General features: G+C 39.3%; 1 protein-coding gene across 1 annotated transcript in view; it reads left to right on the forward strand.

The window, feature by feature from the left end:
* The window catches only part of COL22A1 (collagen type XXII alpha 1 chain), a 627,027-nt gene that overhangs the window by 586,604 nt on the left and 26,733 nt on the right, over positions 1–13,690 (forward strand). The window contains exons 55-58 of the mRNA XM_072602989.1: positions 2,157–2,210; positions 4,800–4,853; positions 6,691–6,744; positions 8,867–8,938. Of these exons, the coding sequence (XP_072459090.1) occupies positions 2,157–2,210; positions 4,800–4,853; positions 6,691–6,744; positions 8,867–8,938 (234 nt within the window). The remainder of the gene's footprint in view (positions 1–2,156; positions 2,211–4,799; positions 4,854–6,690; positions 6,745–8,866; positions 8,939–13,690) is intronic.

A 13,690-nucleotide genomic window follows, 5' to 3' on the forward strand; every position in this document is an offset into this window, starting at 1 on the left:
AGGAGGAGGTTGTAATTAGAAGTAAGTACTTCTGAGGAGGGTTAGGGTCAAAAGAGAGAATAGAATAAATGAGGGACAGTTTAGGATGGAAGGAAATATAGCTAATCTTCCACACCATGACTTTTATGGAAGTCTTTTGCATGACTACACATGTATAACCTATATTGAATTGCTTGCCTTCTCAGTGAGGATAGGTGGGGAGGAAGGAAAGGAGGAACTCAGTTTTAAAAATGAATGTTAAAAATTGTTTTTACATGCACCTGGGAAATAAGATATACAGGCAGTGTGGTATAGAAATCTATCTTGTCCTCCAAGAAAATAGAGGGGATGGGGATAAAAGAAGGAAGGGGTGTGATAGAAGGGAGGGCAGATTGGGGGAAGGGGTAATCTAGATGCATGCTATGTTGAGCTGGACAGAGGGGAGATATGGGGAGAAAATTTGGAACTCAAAATCTTGTGGAAATGAATGTTAAAAAGTAAAAATAAATAAATAAATTAGAAAAAAGAAAAGAAAAAGAAAGAAAAAAACAGCATGCTTCATTCTGTATTCAGGTAGTACTTCATCTTAAATCCTTTGGGCTTGTCTGGATCATTATATTGCTGAGAATAACTGAGTCATTCCCAGTTCTTCATCACACTATATTGCTGTGTGCAACATTCTCCTGGTTCTGTTTACTTCATTTTGCGTCAGAGCATATAAGTCTTTCCAAGTTTTTTGAAGATCCTTCTTGTCATTTCTAAATCATAATAATATTCCATCACAGTCATATATCACAACTTGTACTAAGCACTTTACAAATATTATCTCATTTGTTTCTGTGACGAACACCCTGTGGGGTAGGTGCTAAAGCTTTTACCTTATGACTTACGATTTCAATTCAAAAACCAGTAACAAGATTTATTTTAGGTTTTACAATGCACCAAGCATTGTGCTAAGTATAGAGATATACAAAGAAAGTAAAAAAAATAAAATATGACCCTCAAGGAGCTCGCATTCTAATGGAGGAAATGACATAGAAAGAATCACATACATACATACTAGATAGAGCATAAATGGGAGGCAGTCTCAGAGAGAAGGAACTAGAGGTAGAGGTGAGGCTACTGTGAAAGGCCTCTTGCGACAGACATTTTATTCAGCACCTACTATGTCCAAAACCTAGTGTGTGCTTCAGGGGACACCAAGAACCTTGCCCGCAAAGTTCTAGCAGTCTTCTGGAAAGATAAGTCATTTCTGCAAATAATTACAATATGAGAGTACACTAAGTGCAGAGAAGGGATCCAGAAAAAAAAAAAAAAACCATAAGAAATTTAAGAAGGAAAAGACAACTTCCAGCTGGAAGCCATATAGTCCAAGTGTCTCATTGTGCAAACTGCACTCAGAGAAGTGAGAGGACATGCCCAACATAACACAGGTGGTAAACAGCAGAGCCATGATTTGAACCGTGCCCTACTTCCACCATATTTTTTTCTCTACTATTCCACATCTACAGTAGTTAAAATTCACAGCAATGCTGTGTGGCAGGTTATTGGGAGGAGGACAATTTCCAGTTGATCGTGGTATAGAAACTGATATTCAGAGACATTAAGTGCCTTGTTCATGGTGATAGAACCATTAGTATCATAGATTTTGAGCTGTCACAGATAAGGTGCCCAAGGATGGAGTCCAAGTTTCCATTGGATTGGAAATTGTTGGAGAATAGGGCCATGATAAGATAGTCTTTTTTTTTTCTCTAAATACTAATGTGATCCTTTTGAAAAATTCAACTTCTGTCCTGGGTTTAGTAAGGAGAGTAAAGGAGAGTAAAGTTCTGATTGGTCTGGCAGAAGAGAGTGAAGGGACCATTGTTTGTTAACTCAGAGATGCCATCCAGTAAAGGGTTAGCAATAGACAAAAATGCCAGCTGGCTATCAGCTGGGCTAGTGTTTCAACATTCTGCCTTGGGGTTCTTGTGTCATAATTATATCATATAGAAGAACACAGTACAGATACACACATACACACACAGGAATATCCAGGGCAATCAAGAGTACAGTCTTTACCTGTACCCCCTCAGTTTCTTTTCCCAGGTAACTCCACAGAAGCACCTTTCACAGGGACAGGTAATTTTCTTCATCTCTTATTTTAATTAAGAACTTATTGTTTTCTCCTCTTACAGGGAGAGCCAGGAACACCAGGTCCTGCAGGCAGAGAAGGGTCACCAGGAAAAGATGTAAGTGCGCTGCCAATCTATTGGGGGTATGGTGGGGGAAAGAAGTTTCATTTTAAGATTGCACATCTTTACCCAGATCCATCAACCAAGGGTACGAAGATTGTGTTTGAGCACAAACCATCATAGGTTCTCAAAATCCATGTCCAGGACTATCGGACACAGATTGAAACTGCTAATGGCCCAAGCCACTCTTTACATCCTCTGTGATGAAGATTAAGCATGGGCCTCAAAAGCTGGGGAATTTCTTCCTGGATTAGTCATTCACATTGAGGAGGGCATCTACATGGAAGGATGAGCACCTCGATTATTTCGTATTCTAAATGTTGAAAGATTTTAGCCTTTCCAATGAGTTACTTTCCTATTTTCATTCCTTTTTAGTCCTGTATTATAACTTCTTATGTATTATTAATTTTTCCCTTTGGTTTATGGTTTTTCATGGGTACAAATATTATCAAATGTCCAGGAGCCTCTCTTTATTTAGCAGTCACCAAACACTTAATTATCCCCTACAATGTGCTAACTGCTTTGACTTCCTTTAAGTTCAAGCTAAAATCCTACCCTCATTCTGATTCCCATTAATATCCATCTTTTCCCTCTGTTGATTATCTCCAGATTATATTGTACATAGTTGTTTGTACCTAGCTGTTCACACTTTGTTGGGAACAGGGATGGTCTTTTGCCTTTCTATTTCCGGGGCTTAGCCTAGTGCTTGATAAATGTTTGTTGATGGTTACACTTCTTTAACTGTGAGTCTCCAGTGGAAAAAGTTTCCGAAGCCCTGGACTGAATGACTCCCAGGCACTATGCTAAGCAATCAGGGAGGAAAAGAAAAACAAAAACATGATTCCTGCCCTGAGGAGCTAACATTTTAATGCTGATAACATTGCACATACAAGATATTTACAGTGAAAATGAGAGGTAATCACTGATTGAAGGCAATAGCTGTTGGTGTGTGGTAGGATATCAGGTGAGATCTGAGATGAGTCCTAAAGAAAGCCAGAGCAGCTAAGATGCAGAGGTGAGGAGGGAGAAAACATTCCAGACATGAGGGAAAACCAGTACAAATGCATGGAGTCAGGAGATGGAGCATCCACTGAGAGGGACATCAAGAAGGCTAAGGTTACTGGATCTTGGAACTTGTGAATGGGAGCAAAGTGTAAGAAAGTTAGAAAGGTAGTAAGGGATCAGGATGTGCAAAGCCAAATGAGAATTTGGGGTTAAATGCTGTAGGTGAATTTAACTATAATCAACCTTGAGAAGGGAGGCTGTTGCCAAAGCCATGCTGGAAACTTTTTGTAGCACTTCCTCACAATAGTCTTGTGAGAGAGGTATTAATGTATTTTATAGAGGAGGAAAATTAGTCTGGCCCGAAGTCATACAGCTAAACGTTTATATAATTCAGAATACTACCCAGGTTTTCAGATCTCTGGTTAAGTTCTCTTTTTACCACACCATTGTCTCAGGGGAGAAAGGAAGGGGCACTCTACTTTGAGACTAAAGAGTCAGGTTACAATGAAACAAGAATTTTAAAAAGGATAAGAATAAATTCTAGGCATCATAGATTTAAGTGTACAAAGGATTTTAGAGGTCATTGAGTTTAACTCTTCTCAATTCATGGAAAAGGAAGCTGAGACACAAAGAGACTCATTGACTTATCTGAAGTGAGAAAGCTAACTAAGTGTCTGAAATGGGATTTAAACCCAGGTCTTTCTGACTCCAACTCCAGTGCCTTATTCATTTTACCAGCTTGCCTGTAGAGTATATCTTTTGGTTAGTACAGAAAAATAAATTTCCTATCCTTTTAAAATCTTCTCAGATTTATAGTAGGAATAAACCTTAAACATTATATAATGTAATCTGGTCATTTCACAGATGGGAAGCTCAGGCCTGCAGAGGTTAAGTGATTTTTGTAAGATCATAGCTTACTTGAAATGATGCTTGACCTCTGATTCCAAATCTGGTGCTCTTTGAAGCATAAATCAAGCCAAATAAAGACCAATGACGTGATCAGTGGAGTCTTAGAGTTGGTGAGAAACTTGGAAGTCATCTGTCCTCCTTTGGTGTGGAGGGAAGTCTATTTTAGCTCAATATAAAACAAACAAACAAAATAGAAAACCTAACACTTTCCAGCAATCCAAACTGTCCAACAGTACATGACTGTCTTCTAAGGCAGTGAGTTCTCCAACACTAAACATCTCTTGAACGATTCTGTAGCAGCAGAAACACTGGCTTTCACACTAGATGACCTGACTTTGAAATCTGACTCTGCCACTTACCACCTTTGGGACCACGGACAAGTCACTGTATTTTCTCCACACCTCATTTTCCTCATCTATAAAAGAAAAAGGCTCAGTTAGGTGATTCCCCAAGGTCCTCTAAAATCTTATGATCTTTTTGTTTACCTGCTAATCACTGTCATTTTTGTTGTTCGTTAAACATTTTAGCATTGGCATTTGATGATTTGGGTTCTCTTAAGGCCTTCTTCCTGTTTCTCATTAGAATGTGATCTTTTTTTTTTTTCCCATGTTGGTCCTAGAGGTCAATGTTTTCTTTGCATGAATAACTGGATAACTTATTTTCTTTTTCTAGGGTGACACTGGACCCATAGGGCCCCCAGGTGCTCGGGGACTTAGGGGAATGCCGGTAAGTTGTCTTTTTCCTTTTGGCAGTTATTTCAGTTTGTCAGCAGGATCATCCCAAGGCAGATGTGAGAGACCAACCAATAAAAAGGTTTTGTCTACCTAGAGAGCTTACCTCACAAAACTCTTTTTGATGTAGGCAATATGAATATAATTATCTCCATTTTACAGTTGGAGAAACTGAGACCCCTCCCCCCCAAATGAAAGGAACTTAGTTGAGGTCATACAAGCTAAAAAGTGCCAAAGCTGGGTCTTACACCCAAGTCCCCTGAATTCATGTCTTTCTCTTTTTCTTGTGGCACCATACTTCTCTCCATATGTAGTGTGTTCTCCCTTCTCTGTTCCATTATTGCTTTCACTCGTAGGAAATCAAGTTCAGATAAATATCAGCAACAGCTTGGAAAGGAGAAATATCAAAGGGTACCCTGAGGGAGGCATATGCTGGAAGTTAGTCCTGCAAGGATGATTAGTTATTGGTGGAAGGCTTCGGAACTAATGTATATGTATGTATATAAATATTAGCTCCCTTGGCTGGTGGCTGGTGGAGCCACTTCCTTTTATTCCATCAGCTTCCTCCATGGGTTAGTACCCCTAATCAGGGGTGGACAACCTGTGGCCTAGAGGCCACATGTGGCTTCTAGGTCCTTGAGTGCCACCTTTTGACTGAGTCTAAGTTTTACAAGACAAATCCTTTTATTAAGAGGATTTAGTCTGTGAAGCTTGGATTAAATCAAAGGGCCACACTTGAGGATCTAGAGAGCCACATGGGACCTCAAGGCCCCAGATTCCCCATCCCAACCCAGATCTAAGCAGATCTGAACTGTCCAAAGAGTAGGCAAAAAGTAATCAGACCTTAGGGTTGGTTTTGTCTACAAGGTTCTAGAGCAGCAAAGGTGTTCTGAGAATACATGATACAAGTCACATTCTAAAAACTCTGAAGATTCAGAAGAAATAGTGTATTTGGGTTTGCTTTATTTTATTTGGGGGTAAAGGGAGATCCAGACCTGTGATTTCATCTGTGTAGGGAAGAAACTTCCTACCAGTGAAAATAAGGAACTATTCTCTACAATTTATAATCTTGGAAAGTTACCTGAGGCACTAAGAGGGTAAGGGACTTGCCCAGGGTCATACAGCTAAGTAGTATGTGTCAGGACTAGGACTGGAACCTAGTCATCTTGATTCTGAGGCCAGTTCTTTATCCCCAGACACCAGGAGTTCCCATTGGTTTTAGGTCCTTGTGTCTTTTGGCTCTTAATAAACCATCTTGAACCCCACTTAATATCAATGGAAATAAGTTCTAGAGTTTACCAGGCAGTCAATAAACATTTATTAAGCACCTGCTATGTGACACAGTAGGGAGAGTGCCTGACCTGGAGTCAGGAAGACTCATTTTCCTGAGTTCAAATCTGGCCTCAGATACTGACTAGCTGTGCGCTCCCTGGGCAAGTCACTTACCTCCATTTGCCTTTGTTTCCTCATCTGTAAAATGAGCTGGAGAAGAGAATGGCAAACCACCCCATTATCTCTGCAAAGAAAACCTCAAATGGGTTCACAAAGAGTCAGACACAACTGGAAAACTACTGTAACAATATATGCTAGACACTGTGTTAGTGTTGGTGATACAAAGAAAGGTGAAAGGTAATCCCAGCTCTTGAAGGATATTGCACTTAAGAGATAAAACCCATTCATTAAATTTCACTAGGATAATATAGTGAACAACAGAATATTCTCTCTACCCCTTATTTTGCATAAGAAAAAAGGAAGAAAACAGGATGGAAGGGATTGTTGTCACAGTGGCAGAATACAGTGGTTGCATTCTTGCCTATATTTTTCCTTTACAGGGTAAAAATGGATCACCCGGCTCTCCTGGAGGCCCTGGCCAACCAGGTAACCCAGTAAGTACCTGTCAAATGCCAAATGAAAAAAGAAATAAGTAATTTGCCAAATCCAAGTCAGCTGCAACCCATAGCTTTTGGTTCCCCATTTCACAAGCAGTAGGCTAGGTCCCATTCACCCTTATGTACCTGCACAGTATCTGCATAGGCTGCCACTGGAAGAAGGGGAAGACAGTTCCTCTTTCCACCAGAGCATCAGTTTTATCTCACGCAGCCCCAAGAAAAGGGCACGTTGTTCCATAGCCAATGAAACCAGAAGGAGGTAATTGGACTGATTGCACATTGCCTCAGGCAGAGGGAGTAATGAGTCTGTCTATCATCTCAAGATGTATTTATGGGCACTGCAAACAGGCAGCCTCCCAGTGGGGAATGAAACAAATGGGAATCTTCAGATGAACGAGGGAAGAGTAGAAAAGACTTGGTGTTCAGCCACTGGCAGTGGAGAGAAATGCCAGGAAAAGAAGTCTACTGAAGGCTTCTCGGAATGGTCAGGACAAAGCACAGCCTAAATAGCTTTCCAAAGAGGCTTCAGAAGTAAGAACCTAAGTATTATTTGGAAAAAATTGCTAATGTCTCTCTGACAGTAGAATGCACTCCACTCCCACCTTCAGACATTAGACTTCCTAATTGGTTTAGGAGGATCAATACTGTTGGTGGGTGGGTAGGTGTGCACTCATGTGTGCGTGAACACACACACACACATTTTCTTCCTTTTTTAAAACCAAAACAGCATTGAATCAGATTCTAAAATTCTCTTAGAATCTCAGAGCCAGAAGCCATCTCAGAAGTCATTTAGTCTACTGCCTACCCAAGCAAGAATCCTCTTTCAAAATGACTGTATTCAGTGATTTGATGATCCCTAACAAGAAGATAGCTATCTAAATGAGTGTATTCCCATAATACTGCCATTTTTTCAAGACATTTCTAGACTCTATTTATAAAAAGACCTCAAAGTCAATCAGGGACCACTGGGAAAAGTCAGCCTCGTTTATGGGGAAAGTCTTCTCCTTTATCTTCTCCTTCTTCTCTGCCTTCTTCTTCTTCTTATTGTCCTTCTCCTCTAGTCTTCCTCCTCCTTTTTCTTCTCCTCCTTCTCTCTCTTTCTCTCTCTCTCTGTGTCTCTGTCTGTCTCTGGCTCTCTCTCTTTATCTCTCTCTCTCTCTCTGTCTCCCTCCCTCTCTCTTTCTCTCTGTCTCACCCTTCCTTCTTCTCCCCTCCCCACCCCAGCCATCAGAGTTGTCTCTGGATGACTCTTGCCTTTTTCTCAAAGTTCAATCCATCCCATTTAAAAGAATTTGCTATTAAAAACAATTTGTAGATCTTTCCCATATTTCAACAGTTTGTTGTCCTGTTTCCATTTTTCACCTTAGATGTCCTCAAGATAAATTTGATTAGTTGGCTTTCTTACTAAGTTTTTTTTTCTTTTAATTGGTTTTTCCTTCCACTGCTTCTCCCCATTTTAGGATAGGATGTTCCCTATAACAATGCACTTATCTACTTCACGATATTTTAGAAATAAACTTACATTCTAATTTTTTTTAAAAATCTATCCTGAAAGGATGCAGGATTGTAACAAACACTGACTCTGGAGTCAGAAACTCCAAGTTCTAACATCACCTCTGTTGCTGACTGCCCCTGTGACTTTGGTTAAGTCTCTAAACTGTGGGCCTCAGATTCCTCATCTGTGAAATGAGGATGTCGAACAAGATGTCTAATCACATTCTTTCCAGATCTAGATCTATGATCCCATGATTCAAAAGAATATACTTTTCTGTTTCACATTTTTCTAATGAGTGTACTGTGTATTATTATGTATTATAATTATCTGTGTTTGCCCAGGCAAGTTTAATCCAGCCCTATTAGATTGTAGGTTACATAAGGGCAGGGACTGTGTTTTGGGTAAAATATATAGGTCCCTGGCACTCAGCAGAATACTCTACAACCAGTGAGGATTTAATGTCTATTAAATTCAATTTGATGACATTTTCTGTCTCTATCTTACTGTATACTAAGTGCCTTTGGGTTTTCTGGGCACTTCAGGTAGAACAGACATGAGTGAAGAGATTCTGACTAGGGCTGATGGGGGTTTTTGTTGTTGTTTTCTGTTTGTTTGTATTTGTAGGGGCAGAAAGGAAACAAAGGGGATAATGGAAGTCCTGGACTTCCAGGATTCCAGGGACCTCGGGGACCTCAGGTAAGCAGAGAGCTCCCTAATGAGAATCATAATTTTTCAGCCCTGGCCATTGGATATCTAGTCTATAGGATTCGTTTTCTCTCCAGGCTCCATTTCTCATGAGCCAGCTCTAGGAATCACACAGGGCCATCTCTTCAGGTAGAAATGAGCCGTGTTTGCTCTGAGGTTACTAGGTCCATGTGACCTTGGAGATCATCCAGGCATCCACCCCTTATTTTATAGATGAAGCAACTAAAAGACAGAAAGTTAAGCATTATGCCCGAGGCTCAGAAAATGAACGTTACTTTTGTAATTTTGGGGGCACCTTAAGAGGGGAAAAAGTCAGATATTCTAAAATGAATCTGTATCTCTAGACTTTACTGGTAGAAAATTCAGAATAATTCATCTCACTCCTATTCCTGTCTCTGCCACTCAGAAACTGAATCAGAAGTGGTTTCTCAGCACTTTGGGTTCCCAAAGGGAAGAAGTAGTTGAAGTTTGAGACAGTATTAGACTTGGAGTCAGATGTCCTGGCTCTGCCACATCCATGGAATGCATCCATGGGGCCAGTTTAAAGTTCATTACCTGTAAAATAGGAAGAATATTTATGAGAGAAAAAGCTACAAAGTGATATAGAAATATGAGCTAATATAAGGAGAGAATTATTTACGCATTAATTCTGGGACAGATGAGATAGCAGGAGAGGGAGATAGGACAGAAGAGAAACACTGAAGTATAGAGTAAAGTAGAAATGTCAGACAGGCTATGTGAGACCAGCCACACTCCCAAGGTCAGTCCATGCCAAATTAAAAGACAATTGGGAAATAGTTAACAAATACAAATAAAAATATAATAATAAAAATATAATAAAACACGATGTCAATTTGTAGTTTTCTAAATCAATATGAAGCCTGCAGGATCCATATATATGATTAGCAGCCCATTTCTATCTGAGTATAGAACACTTTGAGAACAAAAAAAGAAAATTTGAATCCCACTTCATTGGGACTTCATGGTTGTGAGACCTGGGACAAGTCACTTAACTTTTCAGGTAACAGTTTCTTCATCTGTAAAATGGAGGCAATAATACTGTCATTACCTACTGCATGTTAAGGGAGGACTAGCACCGCTGGTGAGAGGGCTCCTGTGCCCTTTTTGGGGCTGCTTATTTACCTTTCTTGTCCATCTGCCACCCGACTTTCACCTATGACACTAGCATGCACAGTGGACCACCCCAGTAAACTGTCTCAGCAGCCAGCTAAGTCAAGTTGAAGGTTACCAGCTGACTTCAGACACACTGATGAGTTAGGGAGATGTCTACGCCAAGCAGATGACAACTTCACTCACTGAAATGTGTTGATGAGAGTATTTGTTCCTGTGCAACGAAGGCCACTAAAACAGGTGATATGCATCACTTAAAATTTGGTTAGACATGAAAGATGCTAAGGTCATCCACTATTTCTCTGGCCATTGCCAGTCATTCTGACTTCTGTCTTGCAACTAAACTTTGATGACTCAGAAAGAGAGAATGAGGCTGACGAGGCTGATGACTGTGGTAATACTGCCTCACTTAAATCTAATTCACAAGTGACTCAAGACATCACCTCCTGGTGTCATTGGCTCTCTTTGAAAACAAAGGACAGACAACAACAACCTACCTCACAAGTGGTTGTGCGAGAAGCACTTTTGAACCTGTAAAAGGTTAAATAAATGTGAGCTAATATTATTGTCATTATCATTAACCAAAAGGAAGAGAGGACTGTCTTCTGTGATTGGATCTCAGCATGTTCTGAATCTTTGAGCACAGCACGCTAGAGCATCCTCTTAATTTGTATGTGTGCCCACACACACATAATATTATTGGTAAGATCTACTATTCTATGAGGATAAACAATAGCACTGACGTCTCAGAGTTGCTGTGAGGATCAAATGAGATCAAAATTGGGAAGTGCTAAGCACAGTGCCTGACTCATAGTAAGTTTTTGTTGTTCAGTTGTGTTCAAAAAAGGCTCCAAGGTCTCCCAGTGAATCCTGGGTCATCTCCAGTCATCCTGATGAATATCTGGTCACTGGACTCAGATGGCTCTGGAGGAGAAGTGAAGCTGGTGACCTGCACAGCCCTCCCTCACTCAAAACAAAGTCAAGTGCAAGTCGTGTCATTATTTCTCTGATGGCATGGTCTTCTTTGGCAACAAGGGACAAATACAATGTGTTCAACTGTTTGTGACCCCACTGGAGATTTTCTTTGCAAAGATACTGAAGTGGTTCGCCATTTCCTTCTTCAGCTCATTTTCCCAATGAGAAAATTGAGGCAAACAGGGTTAAGTGACTTGCCCAGTATCACACAGCTAAGAAGTGTCTGAGACTAGGTTTAAACTCAGGAAAAGGAGTCTTCTTGACTTCAGGCTCAGCAATCTATCCACTGAACCACCTACCTGCCCAATATAAATGTTAACTATTATTATTATTATTAATTATTATTAACTGTGTGACTTACTGAACCTCAACATTGTCACTAGCAATTTCCTTGGTTAGTCACTTTAACTTTCAGAGCTTATGTTTTCTTAATCTGTCTAATCAAAGTTTTGAACCTCTACTGCTCCTTCCAGCTCTAACATATGGACTTTGCTTTTAATATTTAATATTTTATGATTATGTTGTAGTATTCTGTGTTCTGTCATTTTCAAATTCTAACATTCTGCATTGTTTGTTTGAAAATTCTGTTCCTTATTCTAATAATCTCCATTTTAAGATTTTTCCCAGTTTTAATTTTTATGTTCTTCTCTATTCTAAAATTTTGAATTCTAAGGTATTTTCCAGTTCTGATATTCCGTGTTCTTTGTTTGAACGTATTCTGTTCTTTGTTCTAATTTCATATGGTCTATATGCTAACATTGTCTTCTAAGATATTTTCTAGTTGTAACATCTTCTGTTCTAATATGTGATGCTCTGCATTCTGACATTTTATATACTAAAGCATCATCTAGTTCTAACATTCTGTCTTTTTTGTTTGAGCTTTTTACGTTCTTTGTTCTAACCACCTGTGTTCTAAGGTCCCAATCAGTTTTAATATATCTGTGTTCCTTTCTACTTTTTAGTAGCAAAAGTGTGTTTCTGTATTCACAAGTTGGGATTCTGGGGAATCACTAACCAGTGTCACCTCAATTACTGATAGTCACATGGGAAGCAAAGGTACCCCAGCTATGGCTGAGTAGAATAATTTCTAAATCCCACTGTATTATTTGCTCTTTTTCATTAGAGAGACAGTACAGTATAGTGAAACAAGCAAGGCCAAGTCTGCTCTGGACAGAATCAAAAGAGGTCTCAAAGTCTGTGCTTTCTTAACTAGCTAGCTTTGGGATCCTGGGTTTAAAATAGAAACCAAAACCTAACCAAAAAACCCTCCCCTCTTTGGACCTCGTTGTTAAGGTCTATAAAATGAAGGAACAGGACTAGACAGTCTCTAAGGTCATTTCCTCTTTGATCTTATAAATGTTTCTTAAATAAGCATTCAAGGATTCTACCAACTGTCTCTTACTCTGAGATGTCAACGTTGGAGTAAGATGGAAATAGGCAGAAAAGATGGGGGTGGAATGTGCCCATTGGTAATCAATAAGGAAGATCTATTCTGATCATTTCTATCTCAGGCAACAAATCACTTGGTTGCAAGCAAGGTCAATGTTTGCACAATCTGGGTGTGCAAAGGGAGTTTCCAGGGTAAGAAGTAAACATCTGCCTGGATGAATAAATTGCTTCCCAAACCCTTATCTCCTTTCTTCTACAGCATTAATAGTCACATCACACAAGTTAACTCTTTATTATATAGTCTTAGTTGTTCGGTACCCAAATTGGTTGGTGTACTTCTCATCCCTTTAAATAGATTAAAGTTAAAGTGATGTTCCTTGAGGGCAGAGTTGATCTTCCAAAGCCTGGTATAGTAAATAGAACCTCGAATTTAGGACATAGAGAAGATCAGGCTTTCGGTTTGACATCAGTCACTGCTTTGATATACGAACCATCTCTGTGATTCTTTGAAAATCACTTACCCTCCATGGCCTTTGGTTTCCTTACCTATAAAATAAGGGGATTGGATTAGATCACTATTTCTTAAACCTTTAAGTTTCAGAACCCCGTTATACTCTCAATAATTATTAAGGGTCCCAAAGAGTTTTAATTTATGTGGGCTACATCTATTAATATTTGCTGTATTAAATCTTAAAACTAATAATTTAAAAGATGTTTATTAATCAATTAAAATAATGAAAATAAACCTATTACATGTTAACATAACATATTTTATGATAATAATTACATTTGCCAAAATGAAAAAATAGCAAGAAGAGTAACATTATTTCACATATTTTTGTAATTTTCTCTAGCGTATGACTGAACAGAAAACAGTTGTATTCTGATTTCTGCTGTTGTGATAAGTTGTTGTGGCTGAAGTGTATTAAGAAAATCTGGCCTCACACAAATAATGCAATTAGAATAGGCAAGTAATGTCTTGGTATCATTATGAAAATAGTTTTGACCTGACAGACCCCTTAAAGGAGTCTCAGAGACGCCCACAGACCTGACCACACTTGAAGAACCACTAGATGATGCCTTTAAAATTTGAAATTTTATGACACCAGATACTTTAACCTCCTCTGAACAGCATGTAGCAATGGCAAGAGCATCACACTTGGAGTCAGCAGAGTACTGGGTTTGAGTCTCACATCCCACAGTTGCTAGCTGTGTGACCTTGGATCTCTCTTGAACTTCATATTTCTT

This window comes from Notamacropus eugenii, chromosome 4 (genome assembly GCF_028372415.1).
Source record: "Notamacropus eugenii isolate mMacEug1 chromosome 4, mMacEug1.pri_v2, whole genome shotgun sequence".
Taxonomy (NCBI): domain Eukaryota; kingdom Metazoa; phylum Chordata; class Mammalia; order Diprotodontia; family Macropodidae; genus Notamacropus; species Notamacropus eugenii.